At 44.8% G+C, this 13,657-nt stretch overlaps 1 protein-coding gene and 1 non-coding gene across 6 annotated transcripts in view; one reads left to right on the top strand and one right to left on the bottom strand.

The window, feature by feature from the left end:
• Nucleotides 1-13,657, top strand: part of LOC119176497 (A.superbus venom factor 1) — a 267,863-nt gene that overhangs the window by 112,886 nt on the left and 141,320 nt on the right. For all 5 annotated transcript variants that reach the window (XM_075877793.1, XM_075877790.1, XM_075877791.1 and 2 more), the window contains one exon: nucleotides 3,319-3,372. In XM_075877793.1, coding sequence (XP_075733908.1) covers nucleotides 3,319-3,372 — 54 coding nt within the window. The remainder of the gene's footprint in view (nucleotides 1-3,318; nucleotides 3,373-13,657) is intronic.
• On the bottom strand, nucleotides 6,074-6,146 carry TRNAP-CGG (transfer RNA proline (anticodon CGG)). The gene has a single exon. It is a non-coding gene; the product is annotated as a tRNA-Pro (tRNA).

Here is a 13,657-nt window from a genome sequence, read left to right as displayed (position 1 = left end):
GAGTGGAACCACCTTCCTCCTGAAATTGTTGCTATTAACGACAACCATCTTTTTCGTGATACCGTAGCTAACATTGTATACGCAGGACCTATTTAATGTATTTTTGTTTTACGCTGACTTTTGCTTATATTCGTACTAACGCTGTATTTTTCCCTCCCCACCATGTACCATGTGTTATTCAATGTAATCCACTCCCCTCTGTAATGCCATTTGGCCCTGAGGGTATTATAAATAAATAAATAAATAAATTAAGGGATCACCATCTGGTTGTCGTGCTTTTGTGTAGGGTCTTGGCATGACGTAAATGAATGGCTGGTGCTTTTACGGCATCTGCACATTGTTTTATCGCGGGGAACCACCTATACGTACGTTCCAGCTACCTCGGTCTGAAAGAGTAAAGTGAGGTAGCTTCGTACTAATGGCGCCAAGCCTGAAAGGGGTGCGGAGTTGGGTGGCCTTCTTAGTTTCTCCTAATTCTTCTCTTTCTTTCTGTCTCTGTTCCTTTCCTTTTCTCTCATCTCTTTTCTTTTTTTTTGTCTTTTTTTTGGCTCTGTCTCTTTCTATTTCTTCTTTCTTTCACTTTATTGCTCTTTCCATCTTTTTTTTGCTTTCTTTCTCTCTCTTCGTATACTTCTCTCTTTCTCTTTCTGGCCTTGCTCTCCCTCTCTCTATCTCTATTTTTCTTTTTTACTACGCTATGCTTCCTTTTTTACTCTCTCATCTGCCCCGCCACGGTGGTCTAGGGACCATTAGGTACTCGGGTGCTGACCCGCAGATCGCGGGATCGAATCCCAGCTACGGCGGCTGCATTTTCAACGGACGCGACAATGTTGTAGGCCCGTATTCTCAGATTTGGGTGCATGTCAAAAAATCCCAGATGTTCAAAATTTTCCGAGCCCTCTATTACGGCATCTCTCATAATCATATGGTAGTTTTGAGAGGTTAAACTTCACATATCAATCGATCAATTATTACTCTCTCATCTCCCCTCTTAGTGATAGCTTCTGGTAACTCTGCACATCCTCAAAAAGATCATAACACCTCCCCAGCTAAATGTGCAGCGAGATACGAAGATGAGACGAACAGCACTTTGTTAGTGGTCGCCTCACGCATGCTGTTAATTTTTTGCTATGTGCGATGCTGAATTGTGAAAATTAATTGTCTGAATAATTGTGATTGCTGGCATATTTGCGGATGTTTTGGCAAAATATACTGCGACTGATTCGAAAACAACCGAATAATCCCAACTCAGCTGTATCATTTTCAATCACTTTTTTTTGCGCTTCTAAATTGTAGCTCTGAAAACGAGGAAGCAAAGTGAACGTTCTTCGATGAGTTTCGTGCACGCTATACGATAGCGCGCTCGAAAGCAGTTTTACAGAACCATTACTGAGTGACGAGGCGATGATGAGTTTGTTGGCTGCAGCATCATGCAACAAGGATACCGTGTCCTGAACTTTTTCGTGCTTATGAAGGCAGCCATGCTGGTCCTAATTCTTCAAAACCCCTCTCAAGTCCTGTGGTGGATCCGGAGAGGGGGGGGGGGTTGGGCCGATCGCCGCCCCAACAGCCTCACAAAGTCTGTGTCAGCACTTGCTCTCTTTTCAGTGCTTGTAGTCGATTTCCAATCACCAATTAGAACAAATAAGAGAAACCACTGTGAACACTCATTAAGCGCATGCATGTTATGAAGAGGTTTTTCTTCTAGTAAATACAAAGAAGTCATGATCATGCCTCCCTCTCCGGTGTTACTTTAGGCGACCGCCCTCTCCCCAAAAATGAGTGGCTGGATTCGCCCTTGCTCGAGTCACGAGTGCGCTACTGTGGCGTGCGTTCGCTGGCTTCGCGATTCTCCACCTTTTGCGTGACAGATCTGCAACGCTGCAAAGGTAATTAGAGCAAGGATGGAGTGCGCGGAAATTTCCTTGCGTAATATTTTTGAATGTGACGCGGTGATTTTGAAACTTGTACAGTGGTAGCGCATATTATTTAATTTCCAGTATACACTGTACTAGAAGTTAAATCAACTGTACCTCTGTAGGTATGTAGGTGATTTTCACTAACAAATCGTTGAGGACAGAACCTCACCGGTATGGGGGAGCAGGTCATTAACAAAACGATGGTGGTTCTCTATTACAGAGAAATCCGTTATGGCGCGTGGCACCGTAGTTGTCCGCTGCCGCCACCGGTGTCATTTTTACCCACTGTCGCACAAAATAAGAGAAGCAAATCTAGTACCAAGGACACAGTGGCGCCTGAACCCGGGTCCGCTGCATGCTAGCCAAGTATTGTACCACTGAGTTACGCCAGTGCTTGGGACTTGTTCGCAAACTTGCCTTAGGCAAGCTTGATGTCGGGAAAGTAATCGCGCTAATACGAGTAATGAAGCGTTCTATAACAGCAAATAACAACCAGGCGTCACACAATGCGAATAGCGTAACGAGTGGGTCGTCCAATGTTCCAACCCATTACAAAAGCTTGTTGTTGATGACCTATTAACTGTGGCGCACACCCACTTCAGGCATAATTCCACATCGTCGTCAGCAACTGCATGAACAAGTGGCGCAAAATTCCTTGCAAGTGTTTAGCGGATACCACCCTTCCCAGAAGAATGACGAAGGATAGCATAGCGAATGCCGACCTACTACCCACAAATTGCTATTGTAAGCATAATTTGTAGCGCGTTAGTAATAATGCCGTAGTGGGTACCCAGCAAGTGTGCTTGCAGCAGTTACCCAATGAGTGTTCAGAAAAGGCCCTGAAAGGCTGCCCGTCTAGCTTTCTGTGTGACTGTGCTGCGCCTTTCACGCAGGCATGTCGTTCTTGATATCCCGTTTACCTGTTTAGCACGCGAGTGTTTCATGCCGGGGTCCACCACGGCTTTGTGACGTATTTCCATCCCGGTATGACGTTGTAAAATGTTTACTAAGAGGTTGCAAATAAAAAAAAACGAGAAAGAAAAATTCCACAGCGGAGCGCCTAATCAGTGACCTCTCGCTCCTCAGCGCGCGATGCTAAGCTCTACATTACAGAGCGACCGTTCCGCAACATATTAACGGTGAGCCATTTATACGCACCATGCACTGCTGGTGGTCTTCAGAGCTCGGAAACTTCAACGCGTTTTAGTAATCAGTAGCGGGATAGTAATGCGACGCCCCATATGCACTGGAACTTTTTTTCCTGTGCGGGCACTTGCCATGTAACTGTGCAAGTGTTAACATTTTCGCATTCATGCTTAAGTTGCACAACATTCAAATCAGAAAAGCAAGACACTGAATATAAGCTGACATCTAATGCTTGTCTTCTGTTTTATTTCAGACAATGCCTGCTATGAGCCCCGAAGAAGGAGACGAGAAACACTAGACACCATCAGTAAGCTGACCAATTTCCCTTCTAGATAGCCCATCATTGTGTACTCCTCGTACCGCATTCGCAGATGAGGCGGCTAAAATACTGCTCGGCAATAAATATAAGGTTAAAAAGAAGTTCAGAGGAATAGCATGCCGGGTTTTACCATCGAGGGCCGCTATCAGTCGTATAAAACATAATTTAGACAATAGAATGACTTAATTTTATTGGATTACAGAGAGACAAAATTATATTCTCACATGTATTGTTCCTTGCTGTTTGTTTGCTGCCAACAGTATTTTTACAACAGGCGACAATACTGACACAGTCCACAAACGAGTGTAATGAGACGAAAGCACAGAGAACCGTGCCATTAGAAGCCAATCGGCTGTAGCTTTTGTAGGCACAGTGATTCGACTTCACTTAATCACGTAATGCTCATCCACATATTTTCGTCCATACCGTGCATCAGGAGCGTAGCCGAAATTTTTTAACATGAAAGTGTTTTAAGACGGGATTCACCACGGCTCCGCTGACGTACTTCCGTCGCGAAATCATGTTAAAAATATATACTAAGAGACTGCAAATGAAAAAACCAGAAGGCAAGCATCTGTCATGCGAAATTGAACCTGTCAACTCTCAGCGCCCGGCGCTAACCACTATACGCCACAGAGCGTACGTTGTCGGAGCTGCTAACGGCAAGCCATTTATATATACACCATACACCGTTTGGCATTCCTCAGAGCTTCAAAACTTTAGCGCGTTTTCGTTATAAACGGCGAGATGGCGCGACAGGCTCGCGTTGGGGCACTCTAAAGGTAGCAGTCTCCACGAGGCACCACCTCCACGGAGCGTGGTCACACCTGTGTGCGCGCTTATCACACTCGTAATTAGGGAGAGAATGAAGGTCCCTTCACAAACTGCCACGGTTGCGATTACGAAAGAAGCGCGCTGCTGACGCACAACTCAGGAAGAATTGTGACATTTGTTTGCGCTTGTCCTGTGTATCTTTTGCGCTCGTTTTGTGCGTATTTTTATTTGAACACAACGCTTTAAGTGTCGAGCTGTGATTATTAGTCCGTGCTCGTCCTGTGTATGCTCATTCTGTGCGTGCTTTCTGCTTGAGATGTGCGCTTCAAGTTTCGCGCTTCTTGCGGTTCCTAACCTGGCTTTGCAACTTATCGCTGTTGCTGAAACAATGCACAATAAACGCTCGGCACGTTTTACTTTCGTGTCATACCAATTCCTATATATGGGAATAAGCCACGTTTTTTTAGGGAAGGTTCACAGTTAATCAGTTAATTACCATAATAAAGGGAAGGAGCAAGAGGAGTACGACGTTGGCTGGTTGTCGTAGCGTCGATAGTTGTAAAACGAGCGAGATTGAGAAGTCTGAGAGCGGCAATAACGAGAGGTGTGTCCCATTTCGTGGCAACGAAACCAGATAGACTTGTCCTGCGTTCTCCACCGTGCAGGGCCACGGTAGCGACGAGACATTTCCTGAGCACGTGAAGGAGGCGTCATGGCACTTACACGAGGTTGCGTGAGCGAGTAGATGGACTGCAGTCCGTCATTTGCGAGCTCTTCTTTCGCAACCTGCTGAATCAAAGAAATCGTTCGTCGAGGATCATCGGACAGCCACGTTGGAAAGATGTCGGAGACACCACTTCGACTTTGCGACGCACGGTGCTGACTAAGCTCTCGGTGGTGGGCACTGAACTGAGCGTCGGCTGAAGGTCCTCGCAAGTGGACGTAGTGGCAGTGTTCGGAAGCCCCATAAAACGCTGGGTGATGCGGCAACTCTTCGGTTCTTCGAATCACGGGCAGTCTTTTACGATGTTGGCCATGGTCGAGAAGTCCTTCGACGCCAGCAGATTGAAAGCATCGTCTGCGATTCCCTTCAGCGCATGACTTACTTTGTATGTCTCAATCATATCGGCGTCTGCACGACGACAAAGAGCGAAAACGTTCAGTATGTACGACACATGCGACTCGGTTGAAGTTTGAGCCCGGCAGGACAGATCTTTAGAAGCAGCACGCTTGCACTCCCCTTGTCTACCAAAAAGATCGCGGAGCTTCTGCTTACAGGCATCCCAACTAGTTATATCTGATTCATGAGTCTTGAGCTTCGAACCACATGTCTGCTGTTCACCAGGAGTAAAAGCCAACTATGGCCAGCGTCATTGGTGGGTCGCAACGATAAACCGTTGCAAAGCGCTAGTATATAGCGATACAATCATCTACGTAAACATCTGCTGTGCTGCAGAAGTTGCCAGGATCACGTGGCTGAGTCAATACGACCGGCTGTACCGGAGTTTTGGTCGCAACGAAAACAGCAGGATTACCTTCTGTAGACATCGTGGGGTTAACCAGGACACGTTCGCTGTGGAGTTCCGTCTTGTGACGATCACAGCACCTCCACCAAAATGGTGCGAGTAGTATATTTCCGAGATATTTACAGTGAAACTACAACAGGCAAAAATGGTGGTTGTTGATCACCAGCCAACGTCATCCTGCTATTCCTCCCTCACTTATATGGTAATAACTGTGACACTGCTATATATATGTAAGTGAAATAAGTGTATAGCTAAGGGCTAGTTTTTCCGTCTTTTGACACAATAATAATAAGATCTAACAGACAATAATGCCAAGGAATGTATAGGGCAAGTTATTAGAACCGATGTAATGTAAATAAAAAGAAAGAAAAGTGGGTGAAAATATAACTTGCCGTGAGCAGGAATCAAACCTACGACCTTCGAATACCGCGTTCGATGCTCTAACCACTGAGCTATCACGGTGGCTATCCCCCCAGCCACTTTATTGGGTTTATAACAATGTATGTGAATTTATACGTGAGAGTGTCAGTCAGCGCCATCTGTAGCCATAGCGCCGAGTGTGGAACACCCTTTTATGAGCCTGTGTGGCATCACGTAGTACGTGAACTTATTACGAGTTGGCAGCTGACCAATAATCCCTCGTATACAACCTAACGGCCCCAAGTTTGCCAGTACGAGACCCTCGTTGATGGATAAGGGAAAGAAGTGTATACCTAAGGCCTCGTTTTTCCGTGTTTTCACACAATATTAATAAGATCTAACAGACAATACTGCCAAGGAATGTATAAGGGAAGTTCTTAGGACCAATGTAATGTAAGTAGGAACAAAAAAGTGGATTCCTGCTCGCGGCAAGTTATTTTTTCTCCCACTTTTCTTTCTTCTTATTTACATTACATTGGTTAATAACTTCCCCTATACATTTCTTGGCATTATTGTCTGTTAAATCATATATATATATATATATATATATATATATATATATATATATATATATATATATATATATATATATATATATAAGCAAGCAAAGTATTAGAAATCGGGAATAAAAAAAGTTGAATTCCACCCACCCCTTCCCAGCTGCGCCCATGTTGTACATATACATCCAGTTTTATATATTATTACTGCAGTGTATTGATACTATCTTGACATTCTCTCCATCAGTCTTCACAGAACTACACCGATGGACGCACATCGCAATCTAAGACTTAGTTCCGTTCATTATACCATAGATCGGGTAGAAAACAGCAGGATGAACAACTCGAATATTTCTAAGTGAACCGCAAGTATCCTTTGAAGTTATGTTTTCAGAAACGTGGTCTCTATCGGAAAAGAATGTACGGTAAAATTTTGGTGATACGGACTCAGCTCATATGAATTTCGGGGTGACACGAATTTTTCTGTGGTCCCGACCGAGGCCCATTAACCTGCAATGTAATATAGTATGACTGTTGTGAACCGAATTTCACCCCACCCTGTTTGATAGGAACATAGGCCACCGCGCGGGTTCGGCGCTGCCCGCGCTGTCGCGGAAGACACGACAATTACTTGCTGGCGCGGGAACCCAAGCGTGGGCATGCGTGGCCATTTGCCATCAGTGGTGCCTCACAGCCTCTGAGACAGGGCGCATGAACCTTGAAGGCCATAATGCACCTTCATTTGTCTTTACATCCAATTTACAGATGACATAGACAACGTGTTTTTTAAATCATCACCATCATCATCATCAGCCTGACTACGTCCACTGCAGGACAAAGACCTGTCCCATGTTCCGCCAGTCAACTTGGTCCTTTGCTTGCTGTTGCCAATTTATACCCGCAAACTTCTTAATCTGATCTACCCACCTAACCTTCTGTCTCCCCCTAACCCGCTTGCCTTCTTTGGGAACTCAGTTAGTTACTCCTAATGACCAGCGGTTATCCTGTCTACGCGCTACATGCCCTGCCCTAGTCCATTTCCTCTTCTTGACTTCAACTATGATATCCTTAACCCCCGTTTGTTCCCTAATCCACTCTGCTGTCTTCTGTCTTTTAGGTTACACCTACCATTTTTCTTTACATTGCTCGCTACGTCGTCCTCAATTTAAGCTTAACCCTCTTTGTAAGTCTTCAGGCTTCTGCTCCGTAGCAAAGTACCGGCAAGATGCAGCTGTTATATACCTTCCTCTTGAGGGATAGTGGCAATCTACTTATCATGGTTTGAGAGTGCTTGCCAAATGTGCTCCACCCCATTCTTATTCTTCTAGTTACTTCAGTCTCGTGGTTCGGCTCCACGGTTATTACCTGCTCTAAGTAGACGTAACCTTTTACAACTTGAAGTGCACTATTACCTATATCGAAGCGCTGCTCTCTTCCGAGGTTGTTGTACATCATTTTCGTTTTCTGCGGATTAATTTTAAAACCCACCTTTCTGCTCTTCTTGTCTAACTCCGTAATCATGAGTTGAAATTCGTCCTCTGAGTTACTCAGCAATGCAATGTCATCGGCAAAGCGCAGCTTACTAAGGCACTCTCCATTAACTCTTATGCCTAACTGTTTCCATTCTAGGCCTCTGAAAACCTCATGTAAGCGAGTGGTAAATAGCATTGGGGAGATTGTATCCCCCTGCCTTACAACCTTCTTGATTGGTATTCTGTTGCTTTCTTTATGAAGCAATATGGTAGCAGTTGATCCTCTATATTTCTTCCAGGATGTTTATATATACTTCATCGATGCCCTGATTCCGCAGTGTCTGCATGACTGCTGATATTTCTATTGAATCAATCGCCTTCTCGTAATCTAGGAAGGCTATGTATAGTGGTTGGTTATATTCTGAGCATTTCTGTATTACCTGATGAATGTGGTAAATTGTTGAGTAGCCTGTTCGAAATCCTGCTTGTTCCTTTGGTTAATTTAATTTTAATGTTTTCTTTACTCTGTTAGCAATTACCTCTGTAAACAGCTTGTGTACTACGGAGAGCAAGCTGATCGGCCTGTAATTCTTCAAGTCCTTGTCATCTTCTTTCTTATGTATTAGGATGATGTCAGCATTCTTCCAAGACTGGTACTCTTCCTGCCAGGAGACACCTCTTAAACAGGGTGGCTAGTTTTTCTAACACAATCTGTCCTCCATCTTTCAGCAGATCTGATGTTACGTGGTCCTCACCAGCAGCTTTACCTCTTTGCATGCTCTCCAAGGCTTTTCTGGCTTCTATTATTACTGGTGGGGTGTCATCTGGGTTACTGCTTGTTCTTATAGTATTAAGGTTGGGGTTGTTTAGGCTACTGTACAAATCTCTGTAAAACGCCTCCACTATTTTAACTATCCTATCTATATTGGTAGTTTTTATGTCTTCTTTGTCCCTTAGTGCATACATCTGATTTCTGCCTATCCCAAGTTTCCTCTTCACTGCTTTGACGCTTCCTCCGTTTTTCAGAGTGTGTTCAATTTCTCCATGGTATACCTTGTTACATCGAATACCTTACGCCTATTATTCAACTTCGAAAGCTCTGCCAATTCTATTTTGTCTGATGTACTTGAGACTTTCATGCTTTGACTCTTTTCAATGAGGTTCTTCGTTTCCTGGGACAGCTTGCCAGAGTCGTATCTAAGTACCGTACCTCCAACTTTCGCTGCACACTCCGTAATGATACTCGTCAGATTATCATTTATTGCGTCAACGCTAAGACTCGTTTCCTCGATAAGAGCCGAGTATCTGTTTTGAAGTGAGACTCTGAATTCCTCTACTTTCCCTCTCAGTGCAAGCTCATTGATTGGCTTCTTGCGTATCAGTTTCTGTCGTTTCTTTTTCTTCAAGTCTAGGCGAATTCGAGTCCGTACCATTCTATGGTCACTGCATCGTACCTTGCCAAGCACTTCCACATCCTGCACGATGCCTGAGTGTGCACTCATTATAAAGTCTATTTTGTTCTTATTTTCGCCATTAGGGCTCCTCCATGTCCACTTACGGTTTTCTCGTTTTCGATAGAAGGTATTCAAAATCCGTAAATTATTGCGTTCTGCGAATTCTACTAGTAGCTCTCCCCTGGCATTTCTAGTACCGACGTCATAATATCCCACTGACTGGTCTCCAGCCTGCGTCTTCCCTACCTTCGCATTAAAGTCTCTCATCAGTATAGTATACTGTGTTTTTACCTCACTCCTTGCCGATTCCACGTCTTCATAGAAACTTTCAACAGAAGCGTCATCATGGCTGGATGTAGGCGCGTAAGCCTGTACCACCTTCATCTTGTATCTCTTACTGAGTTTAATTACGATACCTAACACCCTTTTCTTGATGCTACAGTTTTTTAAATACGATAGTCTATCTTCGGGACCTCCGACACAAAACTTTTGGTCTGTCTGTCTGTCGGTCTCTCTGTCTAAAAAAAGAATTCAATGTTTACCAAAATTACATGGCACAGGTTCCACACACAATACGGTTTCGTGTACAAATGACCTGCAATTACAAGGACAGATTCTATAGCGCATTCACAGAAATATTTCACATTATTACCAGCAGTATTTTAGGCACGCACACCACAAAAACTGGGGTGAGTTTCATGTGGTTCATAGTCTCCATATGGGAGAGCAGGCAAGCACAACCCTGTTGATGATCTTAATGACCAACATTAGAGGAATTCTTCCTCACCTGGGTGGAACAGTTCAGTTTCCAAATGGTCGGCTACCAAATACAACATTTGCCTTAACATGGGGCACTGGTTCTTGCAGGTCCTTCTCTGGCTTACTGCTATACTTCTGTTCCCACACAAAGAAAACATTCTGGCCACTAGCACTACACGTACCAGTGCACCATTCGGGCACCTGCCCCTTTTTATGAACCGCTCTATACCTAACGCGTAGTATGCCGCACCCACGAGGGACCAGAATGTCTTGGCCACACGGCAAGTTAGCAATGCGCGTTTATCCTCCTCATGCTCCCTGCAGTGCACGCACTGCTGCGAGCGAACGATATGCCATCTCTACATCCGGTCCGCCGTAGGCAAGACGGACCACCCGAAGCGCCACACCATATCCTGAATACTGCCTGGTCGCCTGCTAGGGGTCAGCAGGGCCCATGAAAACCCGGGGTTCTCAGCCTCGCAGCCAGCATTCACCAGTAACTGCTGCGCAAACTCTGGATTGCGAATATCCAGGAGCACAGTATCTAAGTTTAGCGCGGCTACTCTCCTATAGATACCTAAGACATGCCTATAGAAGGGCGTCGAACTCAGCGCCTTCGGCCCCGGAGGCTGCGTCTTCAAAAACAAGCGACTTTGCATTCCTAGGAAATACGTCACCAGTTTTCTGGCGGGGTGTTTTTCTGGTAGCTGTAAAACCCTGAGGGTCATCTTCAACGCAAAAGTGCCGAAACAATGGTCGAAGGGATGTTCCAGCCACCCTTCACGTGAGGCAGGCCTAACTGTTCCTATTTGACAAAGGAGGCTTTTGAATTCCAAAAAAAAATCTGATAAGCTGTGATTTGACCTTGCGTGCAACCTGATAGGGCATCACTGGGGAATTGGAAAAAAAAACTAGAGGTGACCAGTAAAGACGCTCATGAGTAAGTAACTGGAATTTAAAGTATGGAGGCCTGTTGATCTGAAGTTCCAGCGCCTTCACCTCCTCTTCCCAGCTCTCGCAGGTTGCTCCGCTGGCCTGATACTCCCAGAATGCACACTCTATCTACGACGGAAAAGCCATGCAGGCATGTTAGCGGCGACGTGTTAAGACACAAAGATTTACAATTGTGTAGATAAAGTATTGCTCTGGAGAGCTCAGCGTATACTGAAAAAACCTTGAGAACAGTCGCGAGGCTGTCGTCGTCTTTATGGTATATCGTTATGTCATCTGCGTAAGCAGCTACTTTAACGGTACTACTGCAGGGGGTTCGAACCCAGAGGACACTCTAGTGTTTTTCAATCTGAATCAAGAAAGGTTTTATCGTTAACGCGAACAACAAAGAGAAAGAGTATGTCCCTGTCTCACGCCTTTCGTCATGGAAAGGAGCTACAATTTCATTTTTTACAGTGAGGTCACTGTTATTGTCATTTTCTAATTTCTATATGACGTACACAAACTGTCTAGGGTAACCAAACGCTAGAAGAGTGGCGAAAATGTACATCATTTCGCCACTCTTTGCTCTACTCTGTCGAATGCTTGTGCCTGGTCCAGAAGTGAGCCGTCCCATCGCTTGTCTCTGTTTCGTGTATTCTATAATATCCCTGTTACACTACACATGTTCAGGGTTTGGACGTTACGTCCCAGCACAGAACATGACTGCGAAGATGGGATCAGCGAGAATATGATTCCCTGTAGATGCAGAGTTTGGACAGGGGTTAAGATTTTGTAGTCTGTCTCCATCAACGTAATCAGGCGCCAATTACGTGGGTCCTCGGGGTGCTCTTGCGTCTTCGGAAGCAGGATGATCCCGCCATTTTTTGAATGACGGTGGGAGCGTGTGTCTACTTGCAAATACATTCAGCACCTCTAACAAGGTGGGTCCTATGACGTCCCAGGATGTACTGTAAAATTCTACAGTTAAGCCATCGCTTCCCGGTGCAAAACATCTATATATATGGAGGTGATGCATTGCCATCGTGAGCTCCCCTCAAGTTATGGGAGCGACTAAACTGCAATACACCTCGTCGGAGAGTTGTGGGGGATTACTTAGAAACGGAAGATTAAGATGCGATTCCAAGTCAAGCTGTAGTTGATGTGTACCCATAGTTTCAATATATGCGCGAAACCTTGCGGTATCCTGTCGGCTCAAGTTACCCCGGTTTTCCGTCTGCCTTTGTAGGGTGCTGTTGATGTAATTCAGGACCTACACATGTAAACTAGGAAGGCATCTGGCCTGGTATGAGCTAGCCATGGTCGACGTCAGCGTTCTTAGTCGTGGTAATATTAATTTGAAGTCATTGTTATAGGTATTCATAAGCCTGATAAAAGATTTAAAAAAGCGTCATAGGCTGCATTTGCAGCATTTGAGAGAAAAACATTGAGCCAATGCAAAGCGCCAATCCCTGAACAGAAGGCTTCTAAAGTAGCTGGTGAAACATACTGATAACTATAAGGAACGTCATTTTGAAGTAACGTAGGTGCACCTGTTTTCGCAGAAGAACATATCGCCCTGTGATCACTAATAGGATACGTAAGAACGAAACAGGTCACACGCGATAAATCACAGTTTGTGATAAACAAGTCTGTGGTGGTCTTCAAAAACAGCAATTCTAGTGGGTCTATTTATTTTTTTGCAATTGTTGCATGCAATAATAGTTTCAAAGTCGCACTTTTGTGTGCCTTCATGCCCCATTTCGCCATTTAAATCACCACCCAATATTATAGTGTATTGATATTGATTTACAAATGATAAGAAAATATCTAAAGATGCAAAAAATCTGACAAGTTACCACCAAGTGGCCGGTAACACACAGTAACTATGACATCTTGAAACTGAACACACAACATCTCGTAATGACCACTAACTGAAGTGAACTTTTCAAGCAATACGGCTGATGAAGAATTTTCAAGTAGCGTAGTGGCACCACCTTCCGACGATTTGGTCGAAAAACAAAGAACGCTTTCATATGAGGTAGCTTAAATTTTTCTAATATTGTAACGTACAAGAGCCACTCACCCAAACACAATCCAACACAACACTGTCTTCGTCGTTCTCTTTTTCCCGGTCTACCCCTTGCGCGCCGGTCACCCCGTTGCTATGATCCACTACATTAGCCACCCCCTCTCCCCTGGAGTCTCAGCCAGAAGACGAAGAGGTGTGAAGAGAGAAATCACGCGGCACATAAAGTTTCAATTTGCTTGCATGGGTGGGAAAAACACGGTTTCTGCTTTCGGTGACCAGTTCGGGAATAACTTCCAGGTGGAACGTAACAGGGCCTAGGGCTTTCACCACTCGAAATGGGCCGGCATACCGGGGAAAAAACTTCTGGCAACGCTGTGGAACACGCTGGGTGCGTCGAGCCAGCACTAGG

Source organism: Rhipicephalus microplus, chromosome X (assembly GCF_043290135.1).
Source record: "Rhipicephalus microplus isolate Deutch F79 chromosome X, USDA_Rmic, whole genome shotgun sequence".
Taxonomy (NCBI): Eukaryota; Metazoa; Arthropoda; class Arachnida; order Ixodida; family Ixodidae; genus Rhipicephalus; species Rhipicephalus microplus.
Note: the sequence above shows the minus strand (reverse complement) of the source record. Positions and strands in the feature narration are given on the sequence as shown.